This window comes from Staurois parvus, unplaced genomic scaffold (genome assembly GCF_062004578.1).
Source record: "Staurois parvus isolate SC_StPar_1 unplaced genomic scaffold, SC_StPar_1.0 ptg000401l, whole genome shotgun sequence".
Lineage (NCBI taxonomy): Eukaryota > Metazoa > Chordata > Amphibia > Anura > Ranidae > Staurois > Staurois parvus.
In genome coordinates this window covers 3,969,244-3,982,820 of record NW_028318197.1, presented here as the reverse complement: position 1 = coordinate 3,982,820, position 13,577 = coordinate 3,969,244, and the positions used below count along the sequence as shown (strand labels likewise).

Here is a 13,577-nt window from a genome sequence, read left to right as displayed (position 1 = left end):
TAAAGAAAGAGAAAAAAAGAGGGAAAGAAAGAAAGAAAGAGAAAGGAGGGGGCAGCTGGAGGAGATGAGGGAGGGGGCCGCTGGAGGAGATGAAGGAAGGAGCCGCTGAAGGAGATGAGGGAGGGGGCTGCTGGAGGAGATAAAGGAGGGGGCCGCTGGAGAAGATGAGGGAGGGGGCTCCTGGAGGAGATAGGGGGAGGGGTGCTGGAGAAGATAAGGGAGGGGGACGCTGGAGAAGATGAAGGAGGGGCCGCTGGAGGACATGAAGGAGGGGAGGACATGAAAGAGGGGGCCACTGGAGGAGATGAAGGAGGGGGCTGCTGGAGGTGATGGGGGGGGCACTGGATGAGATGAGGGATACTTTAGCAACACCCCTTGCCATACCACAGTATGCAGTGTGTATGTATGTTCTATATGTGTTGTATGTATGTTCTTGTATTGTATATGTTTTAAAAGTTCCCAGATATGACAAATAATTAGGAGAAACAGAAAATCTAGTAAGGTGATAGCACTGTTATAGTATCAAATTCATATAAAAATTCAGTGGCTGATTCAGCCATCAGGCTCTACCTATAATCCATAAATTCCTTTTACATGTGTTTGAGTATGAATAACACTCAAAAATCCATCAGTAAATAATTATAAAACTTTTCCCATTTATTAGCCAAAATAGTTTTTGGTACAATGTTATATAACAAGAAGTCCATTTGAATGGGCATTGAATGATAGAGACAGTTGATGTTCAGCTAATATTGAAATTAGCAAGGTTTGTTATCTTCTTGTTTACACAACTAGCTTTTATTCCTGTGATGTAATACAATAATATTAACGGCTCTTTTCTAACCATAGAACATTTAGACCTGAAAATACTGCAGAGTTGGTTCAACAACAATCAGCTTTGAGAACAAAACACAATATAGTTACCAGAGAAAGAGAACATAATAAATCTCAGATGTATGAAATTATTGGAGTAACTATGTACTGTGCAAAGAACAGATCTTTCTGTCATTGGTCAGAAACCGGTGGAATAGGCAGTATGTCTGATGTCATCCAGAGTGAGATTAATGTGAACATAAATTTAAAAAATGCAACTGAGCACGGAGATTATATAGTGAGGGTCCACTTACATTGGTGAGTGTAAAAAAGCACAGGAGTTAACATGGAATAATCCCTTCACACCTACTCCTGGCAACCCTATAAGTGGGCTTTAATGCTGGGAAGTGGTGTGGCTTCTATATTAAGTGCCTGCCACTAGAGCCTCAATGGTTGTTATGGTGCTGGTGGCTGGCCCACATCATAGGCACGCATGACACTGAGGAAAGAAAGAATAGTTCCTCTTCTGTCTTTCCTGGGTAAAGTGTTTTCCACTAGAAAACAGGAATACAATGCTAATTCCTGAAGCAACGATGAATGGTCTCCTTACATACAGAACATAGAATATATATAGAGGCATAGAGTTACTACCTGTGATTTTGGATTAAACAGTGTAGCATTAAAGTCCGTGCAACATACTTCTGTTATACTTAAAGTGGCGTTAAAGTAACGTTTTTACTTTTATGCATTCCCTGCATTAACGTAAAAAATTATTTAGAGCTTTCTGTCCTCACCCACCTACCTCAATCGATCCAGCACTGTGCATGGCTGCATTTCTTCTCTCGCCTCTCTGTCTCTTCACATAGGGACTCGGACAGCTACTGCTGCTGTCAATCAAATGCTGTGAGAAAGAAGTGGGGGCGGGGCTAAGCCACACAGTGTGTGCCTATGGAGTGTGGCTCCATAGACACACACAACTTGGGAGAGAGCATGCACTGTGTATCTCCATAGCAAGTTGCTTGCTATGTGGGGCACCTGGAGAAAAGGAGGAGCCAAGATTTACCCAAAAGCAGTGGTTTGGGGCCGTGTCTGTGCAAAACCATTGAACAGAGCAGGTGAGTATAACATGTTTAGCATTTTAATAAAAAATATAATTGACTCTTGTAACACTGTAATAATCTTACAGTCAGTAACAATTTTATACATGCAATCCAGCAGATACAGATACTTACATAGTTGGGCTGCTGGATCTGAGCTTGTAATGGACAAGGGAGTGCAGGCTTGTTCACATGTAAATAGTGATACCCTCCAGGTACAATTCCACCTATAAGAGCAGAGATCATTACACAAATACTGTAACCTTCTTAGACTTAAACAATACTATAATTATCACAAAATGTAGGTATAGCCAACACGTAAAAGAAAATCTATGAATGTAAGAGTCTGTATTTATGTAAGAGTCTGAATATCACCAAGGAATTCTAGCAAGCATTTACACTATTTATAACAAATGATATAAAATAAAAAAAAAATATATATATATAAATATATTTTAAATAAATATATTAAAGATATATATATATATATATATATATATATATATATATAAAACTATTACTATCACAATTATTCTATAGTGATTCAGACTTGTAAATCTCATTTCTACACTAGCTGAAACCACTGTGGAAATCTTGCTGAATAGAGTGTAGGTGAGGCTGCCTTTTGAAAACGGGTTTCCTGTAAACACACTAGATTCCCTTTAAGTTGGGATAGCTCCTGTAGTAGTTTATGCCAATTCCTTTACATTATAAGAAAGAACAATACTATAACTATGCAATATTGCTCAGTAAACACCTATTTGCTATTGAAAACACATTGCAGAGATACCATCCTGCAAGACCCACAAGACTGCATATTGGAAAAGAGGGAGGGGGAAGGGGAAAATAAATTTAAAAAAAAACAAAACAGGAAGGTAACAGAGCAGATAGGCAAAATAAATACAGATTCTACACAATATATTACTATCAAATGACAAACAGTATAGCATTTTACTTTTACTTGTGACCCCAAAAAGAATTACTGGTTGGTTGTTATAAACATGTAGAAGTATTGAGTTCAACATAGAACAAAATGTTCCCCAGAGAATTTTACCTGAAAGTGGTTCTTATTTCATTAGGATCAATATTAACATTAACTATATGATGAATAGCATGGCACTAAAATAGAGAATATAATCATCTTTGAAATGAGGAATGCTATCTATGTAATGCACTATCCCTGCTCTGAACATTATTGTAGAGTAACTATTTCGAAAACTATTAAATTGTATTTATTGCAATGATAAGTATGTTTTTCTAGTTAGCTGGAGTGATTTACTGAACCTGGGGAAGTATAGGTCATGAATGTTAGAAAGGTAATCTTAAATGTATCCATGGCTTAAATGCAGAGATAGATTGGTTTAGATTTCCTATTAGCTGCTGGAGTCCACAAGCCAAGTATGGGGCACCAGGAAGTCATTGATTTACTCATTTCAGCAAGATATTTAAATACAGGTTATTAATTGTAGCCATAGGTGTACGCATAGTATTGTATTACGGTGTGCACTCAAAAGCTCAAACACACATATAAATACAAACACACACTCTTTAAAAAAAATGTAAACAAGCATTTTAAAATGCATTAAAACTTGGATGGTGTTAGTAAAGCAGCGTATGGTGTAAGTAGAGCAGTGTATGGTGTCAGTAGGGCAGTGGATGGTTTCAGTATGACAGTGGATGGTTTCAGTCAGTAGAACAGTGGATGTGTCAGTAGGGCAGAGAACAGTGTCAGTAGAGCCATGGATGGTGTCAGTACAACAGAGATTGGTGTCAGAGCAATGGATGGTGTCAGTAGCAGGGAGAACCTGCACCGCACAGGGTGATTAGGGTGTTCCCAGGCACATCCTGTACACCCCGTACCTATGCCTATGATTGTAGCTGTAATGATTTAGCAGATGGGCTACTCCATGGTATGTTATTGAGAGAGAGCTCAGCCAGTTCTTAGTCTTTCTGCTGGGACAGACTGACACTGGACTTGAAGTCAGCCATGACACCTTATAATAAAAATCCAAATGTAATAAATATATTTTTTAATTTGCTTAGGCTTGCTTTGTGAATGGGAACACAAAACAAATATATAGTGAGGTTTTCGCAAACTTGACTGCAAAACAGTCCTGCACCTTAAAAGGCCAACAAGAATATGCTGATTTTAATCCTGGAAATCCTTTGAGTTTGATGTGCCACTTTGAGCTTAGTAAATGGCAGAGCATACAGAGTGGGCTTAGACATGACACCAGCACTACTGTCAGCCATAGCAGCCTCACTGATGTCAGTAAGGGAAGAAAGAAAAGCAGAACTTGTACTACCCAGTAAGGTGAACTAAATATGAGCTAGTTTATTAGGGTGTTTAAATTTGTGTGTATCAGCTGGTTGACCCAGGACAAGTGCCTTTTCTCCTATTTATTTAAGAACCCTTGCTTAGCTGAATTTGGTACAGGTTTTTCAGCATCACTAGTTTGGCACAGTAAAAATTGGCCCCAGAAATTTAATTGCATTAAATTTCAGATGAGATGGTATCATGACGCATAATCATGGAAATATTCTTCACGATACTATAACATTTTCACTGATGCAATAAACTTATTTTGAAATTTAGGGTTGGTGTTAGCAGCAATTTTCTGCTAGGATCCTCTTTTACACAGAACATTTTCTTGTTCTTGATTGTTTTGTTGGCTGGCCTCAATAGGATCAATATGACAATGACAACATTCATTCAAAGAATTGTTTCAATCTCATAAACGATTGAAGGTGAAGCAGATACAATGCAGTGCTAGGTAAAAAAAATCACAATGACCTATGTTTAAACCAGGAGTGTCCAACCTGTGTGTCACAGCTGGCATGTGGCCCAAGACGACTATGAATGCAGGCCAAAATTGAAAACATACAAAAAATGTTAATTTTTTTAATAATTTTTTTTTAAATGAATTTATACTTAGCAAACATATGCAGCCAAAGAAAAATTTGACTCTTTACTGGACTTTTATAATTTTTCTATTCTATTTTTCCAAAGAAAAATATCCCACTCTTCACAATTATGCCTTATTCGTGTCACCAGTTTTCGATGGCACCTACTGTACATTGGTGAGCAACTATTTTCAAGGACGAAGCACATGGAGGGCAAAATTAGAACCAAAATTATCTGATGAGCACCTTGCGAATTCACTAGGAATTGCTACTACATCCATCGAAACAGATATTGATGCATTGGTTTATCAAAAACAGTATCAAATATTGCACTAGTTTTATGTTGCCTTCTATTACTTTCATAATAAAAAAAAAACAAAAAAATTAAGTTCTATTACTACTATTATTAGGTACGTTATCTATAGCAGTAATCATTAACTCATTGCTCTGTCTGACTTTTTCCATTCATCAGCTATCCTTATTGACAGTGTATTTTATGTGTGTCCCAAAACAATTCCTCTTCTTCAAATGAAGCCTGGGAAAATCAAAAGGTTGGAATCCCCTGGTTTAGACTTTTCCCAATCACTGATGTTCCCAATCATTTGTATTCCCTGACCATGATTAGATGTTTGTAAGCAGAAGTAAGTCAGGTCCTGTACTGTTAGTTAGGAACACAGTGCTTATATTTATTCCTTAGTTCATACCTTGAATGACAGGACCTTTGTAAATTGGAATGAGCCTGTCTTGTTCTTGTGGGGGCTCACTCATTGGTTCCAGTGTTGGATCAAAGAGAGGTAGCATACAAGCAGCAAGATGAGAGCCAATTTCCTTTGAGCTGAAGTAACTATGAGACCATTCGTTTGCATAATATCTATTAGAGTACTTGGTCAGTGGCCCTGCTGCTCTTATAGATGTGTCATTTGTGTGAAATGTGGTGTCAATGACCAGCCTCCTGTCATATACTAGACATGCATCATTTATTGCTTTGAAGGCCTGATAGTCTACTCCCTTCTGGAAAAAGTTAAATACCACCTACAGGAAAAAAAGGATTAAAATATTAATCAATAAGTTTCAGCACTAATTTTAAAGTTACATACAATCAAAACATATACAAACTCAAAACATGTACCATATATATGTGTATATATATATATATGTATATATATATATATATATATATACATACACACACTATAATGCCAAAAGTATTGGGACATCTCTCCAATTCATTGGATTCAGGTGTTCCAATCACCTCCATGGCCACAGGTGTATGAAATGAAAAACCTAGGCATGCAGAGTGCTTCTACAGACAATTGTGAGGGGTCACTCTAAGGAGTTCAAGCGTGGTACCATGATAGTTTGCCACATGTGCAATAAATCCATACGTGAAGTTTCCTTGCTACTAAATATTCCATGGTCAACTGTTAGTGGTATTATAACAAAGTGGAATCACCTGGGAACAACAGCAACTCAGCCATGAAGCGGTAGGCCACGTAAAATGACAGAACGGGGTCAAGGCATGCTGAAGCGCACAGTGCGCAGAAGTCACCAACTGTTTGCAGAGTCAATAGCTAAAGACCTCCAAACTTCATGTGACCTTCAGATTAGCACAACAGTGCGTAGAGAGTTTCACAGAATGGGTTTCCATGGCCAAGCAGCTGCATCTAAGCCTTACAACGCCAAGTGCAATGCAAAGTGTTGGATGCAGGGTTGTAAAGCACTCCACCAGTGGGCCCTAGAGCAGTGGAGACATGTTCCTTGGAGTGATGAATCAAGCTTCTTTTTCTGGCAATCCGGTGGACATGCCTGGGTTTGGTGGTTGCCAGGAGAATGGTACTTGCCTGACTGCATTGTGCCAAGTGTAAAGTTTGGTGGAGGGGTGATTATGGTGTGGGTTGTTTTTCACCTTTGGAATGATTTAGAGGGGAATCTGCGAGCCAGGCCTTCTCATCCGACCTCATAAATGAGCTTGTGGAAGAATGGTCAAACATTCCCATAGGCACACTCCTAAAACTTATAGACAGCCTTCCCAGAAGAGTTGAAGATATTATACAGTTAGGTCCATATATACAGTATTTGGACACAGGCAGTTTTAGTTTTTTCAGGTATGTACCAAAACATATTCAAGCTATATTTATATAATGGATATGGTCTGAAAGTGCACACTCTCAGGTTTCATTTGAGGGTATGTACATCCAAACTGGAGGAAAGGTTTAGGAATTACAGCTCTTAAGAGTAGACATCCCCCCTTTTTTATGGGACCAAAAGTAATTGGACAATTGAATTAAAAGCTGTTTAATGGTCAGGTGGGGGCTACTCCATTATTTCTTCATCAATTAACCACTTGCCTACCAGGCACTTATACCCCCTTATTTACCAGGCCAATTTTCAGCTTTCAGCGCTGCCGCACTTTGATTGACAATTGCGCGGTCATGCAACATTGTACCCATATGAAAATTTGATCATTTTTTTCTCACAAATAGAGCTTTCTTTTGGTGGTATTTAATCGCCACTGGGCGCTTTACTTTTTGTGCTATAAATTAAAAAAGTGCAAAAAATTTGAAAAAAAAAAAAAAGTTTCTTTGTTTCTATTATAAAATTTTTCAAACAGGTATTTTTTCTCCTTCACTGATGTGCGTTGATGAGGCAGCACTGATGGCCACTGATAGGTGGCACTGATGGGCACTGATAGGCATCACTAAAGGGCACTGATAGGCAGTACTAATGAGGTGGCACGGATAGGCGGCACTGATAGACAGCACTAATGAGGTCTCACGGATAGGCGGCACTAATATGCAGCACTGATAGGCGGCACTGATAGGTGACACTGATGATGGGTACTGATAGACGGCACTGACTGGCATCACTGCTGGGCACTGACTGGCGGCACTGACTGGCACAACCCCTGGGCACTGACTGGTGGCACTGACTGGCAGCACTGCTGGGCTGCACTGGTGGGTGGCACTGGTGGGGAGCACTGGTGGGTGGGCACAGGTGGGTGGCACTGGTGGGCACAGGTGGGTGGGCACAGGTGGGTGGCACTGCTGGGCACAGGTAGGTGGCACTTCTGGGCACAGGTGTGTGACACTGCAGAGTGGCACAGGTGGGTGCACTGCTGGGCACAGGTGGGTGCACTGCTGGGCACAGGTGGGTGATCTGCTGGGCACAGGTGGGCGGAGCTAGTGGGCGCACTGCTGGGCACAGGTGGGCGGAACTTGCGGGTGGCATTGCTGGGCACCGATCATCAGGGCACTGATCATCAGTGCCCTGATGATCGGTGCCGATCCCCGCTCTGACAACTGCCGGTTCTCGGCAGTACTTTCCTCACGATCTGACAGCGTGAGGAAAGTGCAGCCGAGAACCGGCACTTGCATTTCCCTGTGATCAGCGTGTCATTGGACACCGCTGATCACGTGGTAAAAGGCCGGTATGATTGGCCTTTTACCACATCGCGTGATCAGCTGTGTCCGTAGGACACAGCGATCACGGAGATCGCCGGGTGCGCGCCCCCTGGGGCGCGCAGGAGAGCGCGTTCTGGGAGGATGTCATATGACGTCCACTAAGAACTGGCCGGCCGCAGTTTAGCCGTCATTCGGCTATCTGCGGTCGGCAACTAGTTAAGCAGGTAAAAGGTCTGGAGTTGATTCTAAGTGTGGTATTTGCATTTTGGAATCTATTGCTGTGAACCTCATGTGTTCAAAGGAGCAGTCCATGCAAGTGAAACAGGCCATTGTAAGGCTTCAAAAACTAAACAAATCTATCAGATAGATAGCAGCAACATTAGGAGCAGCCAAATCAACAGTTTGGTACATTCTGAGGAAAGAAGAACGCACTGGTGAGCTCAGCAACATAAAAAGGCATGGACGTCCACAGAAAACAACAGTGGTGGATGATCGCAGGATCCTCTCTATGGTAAAGAAAAGCCCATTCACAACATCCAGACAAGTGAAGGGCACTCTCCAGGAGGTGGGCGTATCATTGTCAAAGTCTACAATCAAGAGAAGGCTTCTCAAGAGCAAATACAGAGGGTTCACTACAAGGTGCAAACCATTCATAAGCCTGAAGAATAGAAAAGCCAGATTAGACATTGCCAAAAAACATCTAAAAATGCCAGACCAGTTCTAGAAAAGCATTCTTTGGATGGATGAAACTAATATTAATCTTTACCAGAATGACGAGAAGAAAAAAGTGTGTAGAAAGCTTGGAACAGCTCATGATCCAAAGCACACAACCTCATCTGTAAAACATGGTGGAGGCAGTGTGATGGCATGGGCATGCATGGCTTCCAGTGCCACTGGGTCATTGGTGTTTATTGATGATGTGACAGAAGACAGAAGCAGCCGGATGAATTCTGCAGTGTTTAGAGATATACTGTCAGCCCAGATTCAGCCAAATGCAGCAAAATTTATTGGACGGCTCTTCACAGTACAGATGGACAATGATTGAAAACACACTGCAAAAGCAACCCAGGAGCTTTTCAAGGAAAAGAAGTGGAATATTCTGCAATGGGCAAGTCAATTTGGGAGGAAACCCAGTCTTTGATAACGTCCATGGGTTCTAGACTTCAGGCAGTCATTGCCAGTAAAGGATTCTCAACAAACTATTAAAAATGAACATTTTATTTATGATTATATTCATTTGTCCAAATACATTTGAGCCCCTGAAAATTGAGGGACTGTGTATAAAAATGGTTGCAGTTCCTAAAATTTGTACTTGATATTTATGTTCACCCCCTGAATTAAAGCTGAAAGTCTGCACTTCAAATTAATTTGGATTGTTTCGTTTTAATTTATTCTAGTGGCACACAGAGTCAAAAGTATGAAAATTGTGCCTGTATCCAAATATATGTATATGTATAATATATGGACCTAACTGGAGCTGGTGGGACAACTCAATATTGAACCCCACGGACTAAGACTGGGTAACCATTAAAGTTCACAGGCGTGTAAAGGCAAACGTCACAATACTTTTGGCAATATAGTGTGTGTGTAAACAGTATAAACAAAGAACACAACCTACTTTCCAAGTATTTTACTTTCATTTTCTTTCTAGTTTCTGCTATGTACAATCTTAACTTGATGGTACTAAGGGCACACAACCCAGAACTAGATTTTGCAGTAAATAATTACCAGCTGAAGTCTCTCCATAATTAATTTATATATACAGTCAAGTCCATAAATATTGGGACATCGACACAATTCTAACATTTTTGGCTCTATACACCACCACAATGGATTTGAAATGAAACGAACAAGATGCGCTTTAACTGCAGACTGTCAGCTTTAATTTGAGGATATTTACATCCAAATCAGGTGAACAGTGTAGGATTTACAACAGTTTGCATATGTGCCTCCCACTTGTTAAGGGACCAAAAGTAATGGGACAATTGGCTTCTCAGCTGTTCCATGGCCAGGTGTGTGTTATTTCCTCATTATCCCAATTACAATAAGCAGATAAAAGGTCCAGAGTTCATTTCAAGTGTGCTATTTGCATTTGGAATCTGTTGCTGTCAACTCTCAAGATGAGATCCAAAGAGCTGTCACTATCAGTGAAGCAAGCCATCATTAGGCTGAAAAAACAAAACAAACCCACCAGAGAGATAGCAAAAACATTAGGCGTGGCCAAAACAACTGTTTGGGACATTCTTAAAAAGAAGGAACGCATCGGTGAGCTCAGCAACACCAAAAGCCCCGGAAGACCACGGAAAACAACTGTGGTGGATGACCGAAGAATTCTTTCCCTGGTGAAGAAAACACCCTTCACAACAGTTGGCCAGATCAAGAAAACTCTCCGGGAGGTAGGTGTATGTGTGTCAAAGTCAACAATCAAGAGAAGACTTCACCAGAATGAATACAGAGGGTTCACCACAAGATGTAAACCATTGGTGAGCCTCAAAAACAGGAAGGCCAGATTAGAGTTTGCCAAACGACATCTAAAAAAGCCTTCACAGTTCTGGAACAACATCCTATGGACAGATGAGACCAAGATCAACTTGTACCAGAGTGATGGGAAGAGAAGAGTATGGAGAAGGAAAGGAACTGCACATGAACCTAAGCATACCACCTCATCAGTGAAGCATGGTGATGGTAGTGTCATGGCATGGGCATGTATGGCTGCCAATGGAACTGGTTCTCTTGTATTTATTGATGATGTGACTGCGGACAAAAGCAGCAGGATGAATTCTGAAGTGTTTCGGGCAATATTATCTGCTCATATTCAGCCAAATGCTTCAGAACTCATTGGACGCCGCTTCACAGTGCAGATGGACAATGACCCAAAGCATACTGCAAAAGCAAGCAAAGAGTTTTTTAAGGGAAAGAAGTGGAATGTTATGCAATGGCCAAGTCAATCACCTGACCTGAATCCGATTGAGCATGCATTTCACTTGCTGAAGACAAAACTGAAGGGAAAATGCCCCAAGAACAAGCAGGAACTGAAGACAGTTGCAGTAGAGGCCTGGCAGAGCATCACCAGGGATGAAACCCAGCGTCTGGTGATGTCTATGCGTTCCAGACTTCAGGCTGTAATTGACTGCAAAGGATTTGCAACCAAGTATTAAAAAGTGAAAGTTTGATTTATGGTTATTATTCTGTCCCATTACTTTTGGTCCCTTAACAAGTGGGAGGCAGATATGCAAACTGTTGTAATTCCTACACCGTTCACCTGATTTGGATGTAAATACCCTCAAATTAAAGCTGACAGTCTGCAATTAAAGCACATCTTGTTTGTTTCATTTCAAATCCATTGTGGTGGTGTATAGAGCCAAAAATGTTAGAATTGTGTTGATGTCCCAATAGTTATGGACCTGACTGTATATCTGACAGCAAAGTTGCCCAAATTTCGAATAAAGAAAATTTCAGGGACAACTTTTTTCAGGTCAGTGGGAGAAAATATGCTTTAAAAGTTGGTGTAAGAAAGTAATAGACCCCTTTCCATTATCTTCAGCCTAAAATGACTAGTCCCTCTTTACGTCCCCCCACAGAGCACCTCCAGTGCCCGAGTATGCAGTATGGGTGAGCAGCATCTCAGCTCTCTCCTTCCCATCAACTCATTCAATGCCTCTTCATCTCAGTGCTGCCCCAAGACTCAGATGTGCCCCCTAAGGAGACCCCCTAAGGTAAGATCTCTGCATTGCTAAAGATGCCTGATTTATTATTTAATGCTCGTACTTGGTATGTTCCCTTGTGGCTCTCTCTGTTTTGTGTGTTATTACAGTCCCCAATTAAACACTCTCAGCCCCCCATGCTCAAAGTTAATTTCATTTTTACCCTCATTGAGCATATAGGTCATTTTTCCATCCTGGAATACATTTCAACTTGAATGCTTTTTCCAAACTCTTTTTAACTTGCCAGTCTTGAATAAACTTCACTTCTTGGTGAGTTGACACTGGTAGTGGATCTTGTTAAAGCGGTATTATACTGAAAATTTTATAAAACGCTGACAGGCAGGGTTTTTATAACAGAAGCATTTCTGTCATAAATGCTCCCCCCTGCTTGTCAGTGGCAATGTATACTGAGCTGCACATGCGCAGCTCTGATTACATTTATGGCACTATTCTGTACCATGATGAAACGATTCTCGTATATGGCAGTGGCATCATCGCATCCCAGCCTTTCAAGCAGCCAAAGAGAGTAAACCAGGAACGAAGACCGGGAGAAGACGGACACACTGAAGCACTGATAGAGCATCACTGGTGGGGCATCCTTTAACAGGTAACAAGGTCATACTAGCACATTGTAGTATAAATCTGCAGGGGACCCGTTTACAACATTTTTTTTGCATAGTTTAATATATTAAGTCAATAAGTTGCTATACAGTCTGCACAAAATTTGTCTCAGGAGATATGCTTCTTGCATAAACTGACATTTGAAACAAAACGCTAACATGATGGAACCGGCACATTGTATAAATTCATCCAATTTCGAGATGCTGAACAATAAATATAAATTTTAGCTTTATACTTACAGAACACTGTAGCCTCAGTGGCTTTGTGTCAGTAGTAAATGAAGCACAATTTATAGGGTCAGGATCGGCCCCATCATTCCACTGTGCCAGCTTACAGTTGTAATAGGTAGTAACACCGGCTGCCATCAAAGCTTTCTGTACATTTTCTTCTATCGTGTAGTTATTAAAGCAAGTGATGTTCGATGTTAGTGGAGGCTGTACCAAATGGATGTGAACACCACTAATTCCTATTGATAAAAGTGTGGAAACTGTTGTGTATGCATCAAGTGTGTTCCCATATACAATCACATTACCTGGAAAATACATAAAAATATAGAGAAAAAAATAATTAAAAGGCAGAGATGAACCATATTGGTATAACAGAATTTTTATGATACAGGTTTGCTCTAAGTGACCCTATTATTTATCTGACGTTGGAAGCAAACAGTGTTGCCTAGCAACTCCAAACTAGAAAATCTAAAGGAGAATCTGAACAAAACATCCCACAAAAGTAGAGTGTGCTTAGCCTAGATGAATAGCATTTGGTAATTTCCAAAATAAAAAGAAATATCCTTTTCAACAAGAGTACAAATTTCCATAGATTGTACTAAAGAACAGACCATTTAATAGATGCATTTGGATCTATAGAAAGGGTGCAGCTCAACTAGTGTACATTCATTACATCGCAGCTCGATTGACACCGTAACAGGCAGTGAGCATATACTGCCTGCAGAACAGTACACGGTGATCATGGTCCTCTGTAGAAGAAAGTAACGTTTATCATTTTGCACATTGCTACTTCAACACACCTATGCACAT

The 13,577-nt window shown here is 40.5% G+C and overlaps 1 protein-coding gene across 1 annotated transcript in view; it reads right to left on the bottom strand.

The window, feature by feature from the left end:
- CFAP61 (cilia and flagella associated protein 61) overlaps window positions 1-13,577 on the bottom strand; it is a 409,554-nt gene that overhangs the window by 120,274 nt on the left and 275,703 nt on the right. The window contains exons 22-24 of the mRNA XM_089686524.1: window positions 12,780-13,072; window positions 5,519-5,846; window positions 2,046-2,137 (exon numbers count right to left, since the gene is read on the bottom strand). Of these exons, the coding sequence (XP_089542650.1) occupies window positions 2,046-2,137; window positions 5,519-5,846; window positions 12,780-13,072 (713 nt within the window). The remainder of the gene's footprint in view (window positions 1-2,045; window positions 2,138-5,518; window positions 5,847-12,779; window positions 13,073-13,577) is intronic.